General features: G+C 42.9%; 1 protein-coding gene across 1 annotated transcript in view; it reads left to right on the top strand.

The window, feature by feature from the left end:
- kif5c (kinesin family member 5C) overlaps positions 1 to 9113 on the top strand; it is an 81219-nt gene extending 72106 nt beyond the window's left edge. Inside the window, exons 20-27 of the mRNA XM_063214704.1 lie at positions 71 to 172; positions 669 to 729; positions 1119 to 1190; positions 4670 to 4774; positions 5098 to 5314; positions 6645 to 6739; positions 6836 to 7024; positions 8999 to 9113. Of these exons, the coding sequence (XP_063070774.1) occupies positions 71 to 172; positions 669 to 729; positions 1119 to 1190; positions 4670 to 4774; positions 5098 to 5314; positions 6645 to 6739; positions 6836 to 7021 (838 nt within the window). The 3' untranslated portion in view covers positions 7022 to 7024; positions 8999 to 9113. The remainder of the gene's footprint in view (positions 1 to 70; positions 173 to 668; positions 730 to 1118; positions 1191 to 4669; positions 4775 to 5097; positions 5315 to 6644; positions 6740 to 6835; positions 7025 to 8998) is intronic.
- The last annotated feature ends 5266 nt before the right edge of the window (positions 9114 to 14379 follow it).

The following is a 14379-nucleotide window of genomic DNA, read 5'->3' as shown; positions in this document are numbered from 1 at the left end:
CTCGTCCACCATCTCTGGTTGTATATTATTGGCTATAATAGCAGCTCTCTACCTGTACCTGTCTCCTCAGTCTGAACGAGTCACTGCAGCTGGAGCAGAAGAAGCTTCTGTCTGACTGTGAGAAGCTGAAGCAGCAGGAGCAGGAGAAGGACCAGAAGCTTCAGAAGCTTGTGTGAGTCTCGTGGCCTCCTCGTGTGACCTAAAGAAAATACTGTACAAGTACACACATGGAGAAATCTGTTGGCTGTGTATTTTGATAAAACCTTATCTGTTTTGAAGGTGCTCATATTTCTTCTGTTACATTTTTGGCACTTGCCTAGGATGTACATCTACTTTGTCAACACTTTTATGTGGCCATTCATACGCTGAAGAAACATTTGCCTGTCATGAATGCACCTGTGCTCCTATATGTCTTATATACTCTGCTGCCTTAGATAGGGTTAGCAAAAGCAATCTTGGTCCTGTGTCTTGTGGGAACAAGAAAAAAATCAGCACCAAAAACTATAGCTTACTACCGGAATGGTACTGGTTGCAACAATTATCAAATCTGTTCATTGAACGTTAAGATGACAGAGTAGAGTGCCACTTTACACTTTCTAGTCCTGTCTCTTTGCTGGTCACTAATCCTAGTCCTTCTCCCTCCTTCAACCTTTGTGTCTGCCCTGTAGTCTCCTGAATGAGAAGAGAGAGCAGGCCAAGGAGGACCTGAAGGGGCTTGAGGAGACTGTGGTGAGTGGACACGCTGGTACAGTCACATTCATCAGCTGCCTAATCTCTGGTGCCCAATGTCAGATTGTATGCTAGCATATGCTATATTTTTATTTTGTCATGCAATGTTTATTTATTTCATTTGTGTATTCAAATGCTACTAGACACCTTAATTTACCACTCTCGTCTCTCCTCTACTCTCTAATGCATCCGATTCCTTGCCCTTTGAAGTTCCATTCAGCAAATATGAATACGTCTCTGTTGTAATTCAGACTCTGACAATCACTCCAATCAATACCTGCTTTGGAGAGTGAAATGTAGATGTTGTATTATTTATGTAACTTACCGTAGTATGAGAACAGTAGATATACTGCATTCAGTATTCATAATTTTATGTCTTTTCTTCACAGGCTAAGGAACTTCAAATGCTTCATAACCTACGGAAGTCGTTTATTGATGAGCTCAATACTCGTGTGAAAATGGTAAGACTGCATTTCGTTATAGAATATCTGTAGTTAAAGTAAAACTACCTAGACTACAAACTGCAGACTTTTGAATCTGACTTTTACAAACTTGACCATCCCATATCTTTGGCCCTGTCTGTATGTTTCAGCTTATTGTCCAAAATGTCTAACCTAAAGTAAACCTACAATTCTATCATCTAATTTAATCTAGTTAGCATCTACACGATTGTTTCCATGGCTTATATAACATAACCCTAGTATTGTAAGGGAACATTTAAAAGTAAGGGCTGGATCACCTCTCATGTTCCCTTATGCGTCCTTTAGTGTGAGCCACAGTAAGAATTTCCATGATGTCTAAAATGAACTGACTTTTTCAGCCTCCCTCATATGTCAGGTGGCTTGGTGCCCATCGCACCTTGGCTCGTGGCCTCAACACTAGGTACCACAGACCATGTGGACGGGCAACTCTCGCTGTGAGAAAGGAAATGTAGAAAAAGGGCCCTTGGCTAAAATACTGACAATATGCTTTAGGAAGTTCATGTACCTCCTCAAGGGGAAAGGGATGATACACACATCACTCCTCAGCCCAGGGTGTGTGTTTGAGTCAGCATCAAGACAACGGCTTAGCTGTTAACACATAGGGAGGAGGTCTACATCCTTTCTCATGAAGTGTGCAAATATAGAACACATCTGTTGTTGCCAGAGTTCACCATTAGAGGGAGCTCTCACTCCAGCAAGCGCTTTTCTTCATGAGCTGGTTGTGAGAATTAAAGTGTTTATGAAACGAAAACAAACGGTCATTCCCATTAAAGCCTTGTTTTTTCTGATAGCATCGATGAGACTTTGAACCCAATCATCCTGGAGGAACTTGTGAAAATGGCAACTCAAAGTGTGAATTCTGTGAAATTTGGTGTGACTAATGAGCTGGGCTGTGACATCAAAGAGGGGAGTCCCTGGTTTGCTAGTATGGCGATGTGAGAAAACAACACACATTTGATGGACCCACATCTTATAAAGGAACCAAAATTCTGATACAAACATCAGTGTGTCGAAAAACCACACATCCAACCTCATGAGAAAAAAAAACAGCAGCACAAATCTATTTCAGAGGCACTGATACATCTGCAGAAAGTGACATGTCTGACAGGTGAAGTGACGATTGTTGACATAGCCTGACAGTTCTTATGTTTATGGTTACGGTTGCGCACTTTGCCATGACCCAAAGATGACATGGCATGTGTATTTGTTGACAAATGGGGGGCATTTTGATTCAATTGCGCGATATAGTGTGATTGAAATGCATGTAGGCTACATGCAAAAATATCATCAACTAGAGAAAAAACGGAGGTATTAGGCTGTTGGAAAAACACCCTATATAGCCCAGAGTCCTCAGCATATTTTTTAGCGTTTATCATTATTATTATTTTTTGTGCTCAAAGTCACAGGCGTTGCGTGTCCCTCAGCCTGACGAGGTGTGTCCAAACGTCAGCCACACATGCACCACAATACTAAAAACAAACAATCAACGCTTCAAAGTAGGCCTACGCTATGTGCATCTCCGTTTATTCGCTAAGCAGTAGCAGGACTTTTTCTAGGATTTTTTTGGCATCAGGGAGCATCATGGCAGGTTACAGGGGGTGAAGGGGGGTGTTCCCCCCCATGAATGAGAAATTAATTAGGGGCGCTCAAATATATATATATATAAATAAAAGTATGAGGGTGCACCCACGGAGGTATGAGGGTGGAGCGCCCCTATTTCCCCGTTCAGAAAAAGCCCTACTGTAGCCCAGTCTGTGAGTTGGCTGTCCTCGACCGAGAGCACCACGCTGATGCGCGGATATCCTCCCAAAACCAATATATTGACCAGTTGAATGGCAATCAACAAAAAGTGCATATTCCGAGAGCATTCGCAATGGTTTGGCATGTAATGTGCATTACCCTTTCCTGAAAACAACATACAAAGCAGATGGACAAGGTAAAACAGGGGCAGTTTCAGTCTGCACGCCGGCGATGTCAATTGTTGGAACTGCTTGAGGCAATAGCATTCTCTTCAGTCCAACCATGCCCGCGACCTCCACATTTGTGGTGAAGCACAAGGGGTGGAAATGTGCCGAGCACAACAGTGACCACAAGCTTGCTTCAAAACCACGCATTGGATCCACAGAGCCCTAGCTTGATTTAGCCTTCTCCTTGTTGGCCACAGTTCCATCATTCTTCACAGAAGGGAACTTGTGCAAAGATATTCCTTCTGTCAAGTAGCCATTTTTGCAGCTGGCACCGTTCGGCTCTCCAGCAACACACTGCTTGACACTGCGCTTTGTTTTGGTACTAGCCGCCATTGATCTGAACAAGGTGGAATGAGGTGAACTCACCCCTTCTATGTCACGCATATCATTTGCATAAAATTTGCATGTCACCAAAAAAACACTTTTTGGGAACGTTTTAACATGACTTTTAGGACAAAATATCACCCAGACAATATCCCATTTAATTCACAAGGCTTAGAACTTTCAGAATCTGTCCTGGAAATGGTCAAATTCCTTTACTTTGTTTTCGTTTCATAAACTCTTTAAATGACTGATTACCTAGGCCAAGGAGGCTATGGCACTGCAGGGGTTTGTTTATGTATTGCTTCTATTTTGTTTGTTGATTTCAGTTGGCTTGGTTTATGTCTGCACTCTATGAGTGATCTTGGTTTGACATAGTTTTGGCCTGATTGTGGGTAAATCTCAATTGTTAACTTATCTCACATCAACCTACCCTAGTACATACGGTAGTGTACTAACCACCTGACACCCGGCATGTTGTTCCATATAGGCAACTACTTAATATTCCAATCACAGTATTGCTGTTGACATTTTTTGTGTGTAAGACAAGATTTGGTACAAATAAATGACCCTTTGGACACCATTTGAGACCTATACATTTGTGACATTCCATAATACTTTGCCAATGCTTTTATCCAAAGCAACTTACAGTTGTTTATGTACAGGGAGGTACAGGGTATTGGCTAGTGTCCTACGGAATTTGATCCTGCTCTCCTCCGACCTCCTCAAGGCATTTTAACCATTAAGCTGTGTGTACAGTACACCAAGTAGCCAAGGCCGCTGAAGCAGTCTCGCCAATAATTTGCTTTATTCACTCTGTGACATTGATATGTTTGATTTAGCTAATCACATAACAGCTCTGCCTTGTCAGCCAGGAACATTCAGAGATATGAACATTCATCGTTGAATGTTCTTATGAACATAGCTCATTACCATAACATTAGCTTGACTTTAATTGCAATCGCTCTGGTCGCTCAGGTCGCTTCGCTCCCGGCGAATTCGCTTTGGTCACTTTATTTGCTGACCCTCCATAGAGAAATAATGACTTCTGTCACTCAGGTAGCATAAGTCGTTCTTGGTGTACATGCAGCTTTAGGCTGCAAAACATTGTTATGCCAGTTGTGTTAATGATGAAATCTAATGCATGTGTTTGCCCTCTGCCGTGCCCAGAGTGTAGAGCTGGAGTGTGATGAGGCTGGTGGCAGCCTGGCCCAGAAGCAGAAGATCATCTTCCTAGAGAACAACCTGGAACAGCTCACCAAGGTCCACAAGCAGGTACAGGTCTCTCATTCTCATTCTCTTCTCTCATTCTCTGATTTTCTCGTTCTGCTGTTTCTCTCTCTACCTGTTACACTTAGCCTAGAAAGTACTCCTTAAGACAACCTTTTTACATTCCTCCGTCTGTCTCTCTCATTCTCCCTGTCTCCCTCCCTCTGTCTCTCTCTTTCTCTCTCACGCTCTCTGTCACACACACCCTCTCTCTCCCTTCTTCTTTCTATCTCTCACTCTGTATTCCCCATCTCTTTCTCCATCCTTCTCTTTCTCTCTCCCTCCATCCGTCCATCCCTCCCTGGCTGCCTCCCCCTCTCCATCCACAGCTGGTGCGTGACAATGCGGACCTGCGTTGCGAGCTGCCCAAGCTGGAGAAGCGTCTGCGGGCCACGGTGGAGCGCGTGAAGGCCCTGGAGGCGGCGCTGCGGGATGCCAAGGAGAGCGGCATGCGCGACCGCAAGAGGTACCAGCAGGAGGTGGACCGCATCAAGGAGGTGGTGCGCAACAAGAACATGGCCAGGCGCGCACACATGGCACAGATCGGTGAGTGAGGAGACCAGTGGTTCTCAACCTTTTTGGAAGAAACGCCCCCTTAAACCTCATCCTAACACCCCCTTGGCATCATCATGAGCCTGCCAACGCCCCTTTAGTATTACAGTAAGAAATGAAATAGACTAATGAAACCTCAATGGTAACTAAGACCCGCCCCCACTCAGCTATATCCTTCTCAAACCACCCAATTCCTATATTTTCCATAGATGTTGTGTTTCATTGATGTTGTTGTGACGGGCCAGTGTGGCCTAGTGACTAAGAAGATTCACTTTAGATCAGAGGATTGCAGGTTCACCCTTCCACTCCCTATCTCACTCCATGGCTGAGGTGTCGTATTTTGTATGTGCAATAACAATTGACCTGAATTAGACCTATGATTTTTGGCCCAGGCCCGAGCCCGAACCCGAACCCGAGCCAATTTCGGGTCGGGTCGGGCCTGAAATGTCACTCATTACGTTCGGGTAGGGTCGGGTTCGGCTTCTCTATCGTTGACAGTTTTTTGTTTTGTTTTTTTTTTTTAAATAAATAAATAGGCTATGTAGGCTGTGCGTTAATAATATTCCACGTCAGTTGATAATCCAGCAGTGCAGTGCCTGCTGCTAGAATGCACGCGCTTTCCCTCGCCTCTCCCTCCTATCACAGTGCGCTGAGGCATTTCGGCCGTGTTTTGGCCACGAGAGACGCGTGGTCTGCAAAAAACAGAGGTCGCCTCATCAACCCGACACATACTGTAGCCTAATAAACTCTTGCAATGGCAATTCAAGAACTCCTTCATTCCTGTTCTGCTGCTCGCGTCGTTGTTCTTCTTTGTCTCGCTGTCTCTCTCTGTGAAAGTGCCGCGCTAGATTTTTAAGGTCGTACTGCTGCTGTGGCTTATGGCCCAATGATCAGCCGGTCAAAATGACGGACGCCCTTAAAATTTTCCGCCAACTCTTAAAAAAAGCGTCAATGATGGATTATCGCTTAATGTAACCTCTGTGCACTGCAGTGCAGCATACACAGAAATATAAAAGATGGCCTGCATGTTTATACAGTCTATTTAACTTAGATTTCGTAACAAAATACTTTAATGGCTTTAATTTAAGGGCTTTGATTTGTTATCATAGATCACCCCTCCTTATAAATAAAATTTGAAATTTTGGGCTTCCCTCGGGCTCGGGCCTACACATCCAATAATTAGTCGGCCTCGGGCCGGGCCCGGCCCAATTCCCATGGGCCCATGTCGGTTCGGGCTTGGATTTTTTTACCCGTTCTTACCTCTGACCTGAATACAACCTAATATAATAATCTAACCTAATCTTTATCATCTGCGTATCTGTAGCCAAGCCCATCCGGGCAGGGCACCACCACGGCCAGCAGGGCTCTCCCAGCATGGGCCACGGCATCCGGGGAGGAGCATCCCGAGGCCACCCTGCTGCCCACCCCCACTCCCACTCCCAGCAGCAGCTGCACCACCACCACCATCCGCAATCCCCTCAGCACCACCACCCCCACCACCACGCCCAGAGGCAGCAGCAGCAGCACCACCGTCACCAGTCCCCGCAGCATCAGCAGTCTCCGCAGCACCCACACCCCCATCACCCCCAGCAGCACCAGAGGCAGCAGCAGCAGCAGCAGTACCACCACCACCCTAACTCCCATCACCAACAGCAGCAGCAGCAGCAGCAGCAGCCTCAGCAGCCACAGCAGGCCAAATAAGAGGTCAGATGATTTGTTTGTCAGCGTTGGTTTGTTGACATCTTATGTTTAAATATTTTTTTGGAGGGGGGAGTTCAACTTTATTTACACAGGACAGTGAAGAGTGGGACAGGAAATGAGTGGGAGAGAGAGACGGGGGAGGATCGGGAAATTACCCAGGTTGGGAATCGAACCGGGGTCGCCCCGCATAGCAGTCCAGTGCCCAGCCAATTAAGCCACAGCTGGGCCCAGACACTTTATGTTTAATCCTGTTAAGACATGGCCACTGCTATACATTTTCCATACCAGAATGGCAATGACCCAGTCGAAATGTATTACTAAAGACTCTGTGTAATGTCATAGTAGTGTAGTACTATGGTAGTAAAGTCTTTCCAACGACTATTACAGCGTTCTACTGGTGGTGTAACAGTGCGCATTACATTTTAGATCATACATGAGTAAAGAATTGCCAACAAACTGCTAGCAGAGTTTGGTGGTATAACGTTAGTTAATCTCCCTCCTGAAGCCGCATACAGATGCGATAGCAACTGAGCTCAGTGTTGTCCCACCTATAGCTCCCATGATCCCAAGCCAGAGGTCTACTGGAGGTTGTGAGTTCAAGCCTCGAGAGGCAGACTGTGCAAGATGACCTCGGGTACACATATTTCATGTACTGTGTTTATTGGTGACATTCTGACCATTGGTGTACTGTACATATTATTGTTCTTCTTTGTCATTACCATTAGTCCATGTTGGAGCGGCGAATTCGTCCAATGTACTTGCTGCCGCCTTGTTTTAGGAGTCAAGGATATTAGTTCCTTGCTCACATGGTTTAATCATAAACAAATTCCATCTCCATCTCTATTGTGTGAGCCCTTCACATAAAATACCTCATTGTTTTCCTATCAGGAGGGTTTTTTGTCTAGTGGAAACACAAAACCCACATATGAAACGTCTGGTTTTCGATTATACGTAATTGAATGAAGTGATAGTACAGTGCTGGTGGGGGTCAGGCAACAGACCTTCCTCTTTTGAAGAGCGTTTACATGTCAATGCCATGTGGTGAGTTTAGGAAATCCCCCCTTCGCCTCTCTCTTGGACAGCACTGCTTTGGCCAGTGCTGTTGGCAGCAACAAAATGAAGTTGAAAGATGAAGGAGTTTCAGACACAGGATATACTGCATGTATGTTCCCCAAGGCCACAGCAGGAAGGGTCGTAGATTTGTCAGGGATTTGATTGCCAAAAGTAATATATGTGTCATGTTGGGCTACTGCTGAGTTGAAAGTAATTTGCAAGACATAATATCCACCGCTGAGGTAAAAACGAATATATTTGTCAAGCATTGCTATCAGTGAGATGAAAGGAATTTGTCAAGCATCGCTACTGATGAGGTAGATCTAATATACGTAGCCTATATGTCGGACATTGCTATCAGTGGGTTGAAAGTAATTTGTCATGTGTTGCAACTGATGGGGTTAGAGTTGTATTGTGTCTGTAGCCCATAACCCATGAGGTGGTAGAGGGGCACATTACAATAGAGGTACTTTTCATTAAAAAAAGAAAGAAAAACACTTTCTTGAAGCGCCAGCAGAGGGAGCTGCTTTACCATGAGTATACTGTAGCATCTTTGTGTTACTTTGGGGCGTTTAACATAGAATGTTAGAGACGTGCGCGCTCGCACACACACACACACACACACACACACACACACACACACACACACACACACACACACACACACACACACACACACACGTATGCACACGCGCGTGCACATGCACAAGCATCACTCTTTGTCCCAGAGTACATACATTTCAGATGGACTCCCACAATTCATTATCGTCTCTCCTTTGACTCAAGTCAAAATCTTCTTTGACCTCCTCGACTGTTGAAACAAACCAGGGTAGTGAAATTATTCCTATGAAATTAGGTCCATTGTGGATCGATATGAACAATTCATGAAATGTCTATAACAGAACATTTTACTCTTCTCTGCAGAAAATCAAGAATGCGGACGTCAACAACTACTCACAACACTTGCAGTCAAACCTTCTCTCAGCGCAGAGATCAGTGCTCCGTCCCACTATTGCCTTTTTGTAAACAAGAACTTTAGAACCGGTAAAACTCACTACTGTCCTTCTCCTTCATTTCTCAGTCTATGTCCAAGTCTAGTAGGGAGCCAGTGCAACCTCACTTTGATTAGATATTTCCCTTTACAATCCATGTGCGGTACAGGCACATGTACACACAGATACGCAGACACATACACACACACACGCACGCACGCACACACACACACACACACACCCACCCGCACACACACACACACACACACACACACACACACACACACACACACACACACACACACACACACACACACACACACACACACACACACAGGGTACATCCCAATATGTGACCTTGCCTCCTCCACTTGTGCTTGTCTCCTCGTCCCGCCTCCTGGCCCCTCCTCCGTGAAGAAAAACGATAAAGTTTCCCAGCTGTCAGCCTCGCCACAACAACTTTTGCGGGACTGTTTGTCATTCACCATCCCAATTGCAAATGAGAAAAAGACTTTACAATTGAGCTTTTGCAAGATATTGAAATATAATGCTGTTGTCAGTGATGTCATCATGACGAGAAGCAAGTGGAGGAGGCAAGTGGAGGAGGCAAGGTCACATATTGGGATGCACTCACACACACACACACACACACACACACACACAATCTAAACATTTACTGTATGTGCAAAAACACATACGATACAGTACATACACTACTACTCCAACTAGGTGAGTGTATATACTCAGTCTCTGAATCACAGAACACCATGCCTCATGTCAGTGTGATATTAAACAAGGAAGGGAACTGTGTTGTCTCCACACTTTGCCTTCCACAGTACCAACACTTTAGCGCTACTCAAGCAGTACTTGTAAAGGAAGCGAGTCGAAATATGGCACCACTGATGTGTGTTTATGTGCTATGTAAGCCAGGCCGTTTCGGCAAAGACAAGAGCTGCGGGAAAGGGGGGCCCCACTACAGTGTGAAAGTAACCCTGTGCTGAGACAAAATATACTGAGAGCTCTGTTACTATCATGAGTATGCTAAAACGGACCGTGTATGAACTTTGTTACGAATGTATTCTTTTTTAAAGATTTTTTTGGGTATTTTATAACGGTTTTTACAGTTTTTTTATGTACTTTAACTATTGTTTAATTTTGCACATCCCAAATGAATGTTTTGTTGTTTCATGTATTTATTTAACTTGTATGTTTTATTTTATTATTATTATTTATTATTAAGTCCTTACAATCAGTATGAAATTATGTTACACCAAATTTTAGGTGTAAAATTTTAGGTTTTTTTTTATCATGGTTGAATTATTATGAATCAGAATCAGAAAGTATTTCTGTACATATGTGTTTGCCATGCACCATCCACACCAAAGCACTTCTATCATCTTAGGTCAGTTTTAGTTGAACATGTTTTTGTTTTTTTTAAAGTTTTTTTAATGTATATTGCCACAATATGTATTAAATGTTTAGTTTCAGAGCTAAAGGAAAATCAAATCAAAATGTATGAGCAATTTCAAACAGAAAATCACCTGAAAGCACAGTGAAAATATTGACGTAAGCCTATCAAACGTTTTTGTTTTGAAATGTAAAAAAGAAAAAAGGTGAATGATGGTCAAGCTTCTCCTCCGAGGAACCCAATGCATGGATGCTGAACAACCACCCAGTCCATCCTGCTGAAAGGGTGCCTTTAGCCTAGCCTAATTGAGCACAAATAGTCAAAGAGATACAGTACTTAATGAGTCCCAAAGGAAAACATGTGAACAGGTGTGATAAAGCCCTCTGATGATGCTCTGATTTCATTCGTAGCTAGTTACCTCTTTTGTAACATATCCTGTTGTACCTCTCACTATGCTCTCAGGATTCTGTTGTGAAAGATTAAGATAAACCATGCTCTACTACTGCTCGAGATGTTAACAGTATTCAAATAAAAGTTATTATAGGTTGTGTCAGATGTCTGATTTGGACTATCAGGTGTTTCTGTGAGGGAAGTTCATCATTCAAAACCTACCTCCTTATTTTCTTATATTCTGCATTCTGTATTTTCCTCTGTTACATTTTGATTACACTAAGAGTATAATGTAACATATTGTGTAAATACAGTGATCTAATGTTGTCACTAATGGCAAGTCCATTGCCCTCATTTTGCATCTGACAAGTCATTGCTGAGTGACTGGGTGTGACAGAAAAATGCTGGTCGTCACACCATTGGTGATCATTCTGTGATGGTATGTCAGTACTGGTTGTGCTGTTATAGTGTATTATCATGTTTTTGATTCTACTGAAAACACACTGTATGAGAAAGACATTTTGATGAAACCATGTGAAAATGCTGGAATTTATGGACATGTTTTAAACAAAGTGAAACAAACAAATGCATCACATTCACGTGCAGTGGCATCTGAAGTGTCTGTGTATTTTAGGTATTCTCTCCCTCCCACTACACACTCTGAAAGCGTCTTGCCCTTCATCCAGAGCTGGACAACCCAACATTAGAACGTAAAAGTCCAGTCATGTTGCCCAACTGCCTGTTCTTAGATAAAAGAGTAACACAGGTAGGCTAACTTAACTTTCTCACTTCACCTCAAACTGAAGAGTTGCACTAATTGGGATCCCCTGGTCAAGTGTATAAACAAATACTGTATGCAGGACTTTTACTTTTTGAACCTGGGATGTCCACCTCTGTCTGCGTTCATCCATAGTAGTTGGGCTAAATGTTGATGACAACCAGTGACTTGTGTGATATCACACGCATGGCACCGTGGTTTAGTCCCTCACCATCTGTAAGTAAAGTGACGTGTAGACAAAGACTGGTGCTTGGTATTGTGCAGAGTCTGCAGACTGGTTGTAAGCCATGGTGTGTTTGCTAAGCTATCGTTACAAGCACTGTCTCACCTGGTTTGTTGTTTCCCTTTTCAGCTATTTGCCCTTTTCCTTGTGTAATTAACTGTTTATCTTGAAAAAAAACTGCTACATTTGGTAAATGTGTGTGTCTTTGCAGGAGTGTGAATACCATGCCAGTCTTAATGAACTTTTTATCACGCTTGAAATGAGAAGGTCGATAAAATGTGATGGATGCCAGTCCTGTGGCACAGAAGTAATGGCATCTAGGGAGTGTTAAAGGAGAAGTCCACTTTTTTGAACATTAAGGCCATTTTCTGAGTGGTCTGCAATGTTTTAGAGTCCCCCTCACCATTTATTTCATGTTTGCTGCAGTCTCTGTTATTTGGCTGATTTGGATTTTATCTCAACCAGCTTTAGAATGGCTGTCTATGAGCACCTGCAACTCTGTTCTTAAAATCACCTTAAACATTTGTTTTCGAAAGTCTACAGCTCACAAAGTGGTTAGGGGTGTTCACTAGCAGTCCCTAACAAGTTTCAAGGCGAAATATGGCTTCTGTCCTTTTTTATTTGCCATTTTGTGAAAGAAAGTGAAAGTGAAACTTAATTTACAAATTGCTACATAAAACACACATAAAACACGACAGATGCCATATTTCACTACAAAAATTCTTAAGGAACACCAGTGAATACTGCTGAACACTTGGTGAGTTGCATATTCTTGAAAATAAATGTTAAAGGTGATTTTAAGAACAGAGTTCTAGGTGCCCATAGACGGCCATTCTAAAGCTGGTTGAGATCAAATCCAAATAAGCCAAATAACAGAGACTGCAGCAACCATGAAATAAACGGTGAGGGGGACTCTAAAACATTGCAGACCACTCAGAAAATGGCCTTAATGTTCAAAAAAGTGGACTTCTCCTTTAACAGGTATAGTTTTAATACATGAGCTACGATTTGATATGGAATGGGCAATGTTGGGCTGTCACATGAAAGTGACACCTATAAAGAAATAAAGGGATTTGACTTTCAAAATGTCCTTCTGTGTCTTTCTTTGTACTGCACATTAGGCCTAGGCCCTACAGATTCACAATAGCATGGCCGTAACCACCATTCAGGGCACAGAAGTCATGTCCTCTATTTTTTTCAGTAATGTAAAATTTATCTATGATGAAAATCGATATAGCCTATGATCAACAATGATAAATTAGTCAGTATACGACACCCCCACTTATCCTCAAGGCAGTGATTAATGAAAACAAACTTAAGAGTTTGATTGAAGTATTTGAAGCATTCTAAATGTACAGTAGGCTTACAGTACAGCGCACAGTGTTTGACCCCTATATTTGAAAATGTCTGGTTACGGCCCTGCACAATAGTATAGTAGAGAGGGGCAATGCGCCCCCACGGGGTAATACGCCCCCTGCCCGTTTTTCCCATTTTGACTACTAGATGGCACAAATTTCAATTTGCATTGTTGCTATGAATAGTCCTGACCACGGGGATAAACAAACAACCTATTAATTTATTGGTTGTAATTTTTCATATTGTTAAAGTAGGCTACAATAGTGCTTATATAATTATTATTAGTAGTAGTTGTTGTGTTATTATTGATATTGTTGTTATTATTCAGTTTTGCTTTGTCTATTTAACCCTTTGAAATACAAAGAAGTTGGCCAGAGGCCGATTCGAAACTTCACCTGCCTTTCAACCCCGCCTTCCACTCACTTCATCCCGCCTACTCCTCCTCTCTCGCGCTCTGTCATCCACTGGCAAGAAGTATTCTCTGTGAAATATCCGAAGATCGGAAAGATTAATATCCCAATCTTCAGTCTTCAGTTACAAGAAAAGCAAATTGAGGTAAGACTGTGTGGACTCAGTCTATTTGATGCTTTGTCCGCTTCTAATTTCTTGGCAGAGACGGTTACTGTGCGGTGACCACTAGTCAGACAGAGCACTGCGCGTAAACTTCGAGTTCCCACTGTAGTCTGAATGAATGGTATGGAATAGTTTAGCCTACAACAAAATTGTTCTCTTTCTAAGGTCTGAATGTTGAGAATTGGTAAAGAAAATATATTTGTCAAGCGTGCAATGGTGCCTTAAGTCACTGTGTGTTGATTTAGGCTGTTGTTGTATAGAGCGGACAGCTGTTGGAGACATTTTTAACGAAGGAACAAAAGACATTGTGAAGCTCCATTGAAACATTGTACCAAGCACTTTCGCTCGGTGGTGTAAATTCAAAACACAATGGGAGCCGTTAGGTCAAAACCTTTTGCCTTGTCTGTTACCCAGTCGTCGATGCCATTTCAGTCCTTATGTAGAGAGCTTTACATTATACAAAATCTATGCGTCCTACATCGTTTTGTGAAACCATAAGCATTGCTGAACATAAAGCAAACCTCATGCAGTTAAGAACAGTACATGTGTGGTTGTCTGACCACCCTCTGTGGACACAGCTCTGTC

Source organism: Engraulis encrasicolus, chromosome 13 (genome assembly GCF_034702125.1).
Source record: "Engraulis encrasicolus isolate BLACKSEA-1 chromosome 13, IST_EnEncr_1.0, whole genome shotgun sequence".
NCBI classification, from domain to species: Eukaryota; Metazoa; Chordata; class Actinopteri; order Clupeiformes; family Engraulidae; genus Engraulis; species Engraulis encrasicolus.
The sequence above is the reverse complement of the archived record's forward strand: the minus strand, read 5'-3'. Positions and strand labels throughout refer to the sequence as shown.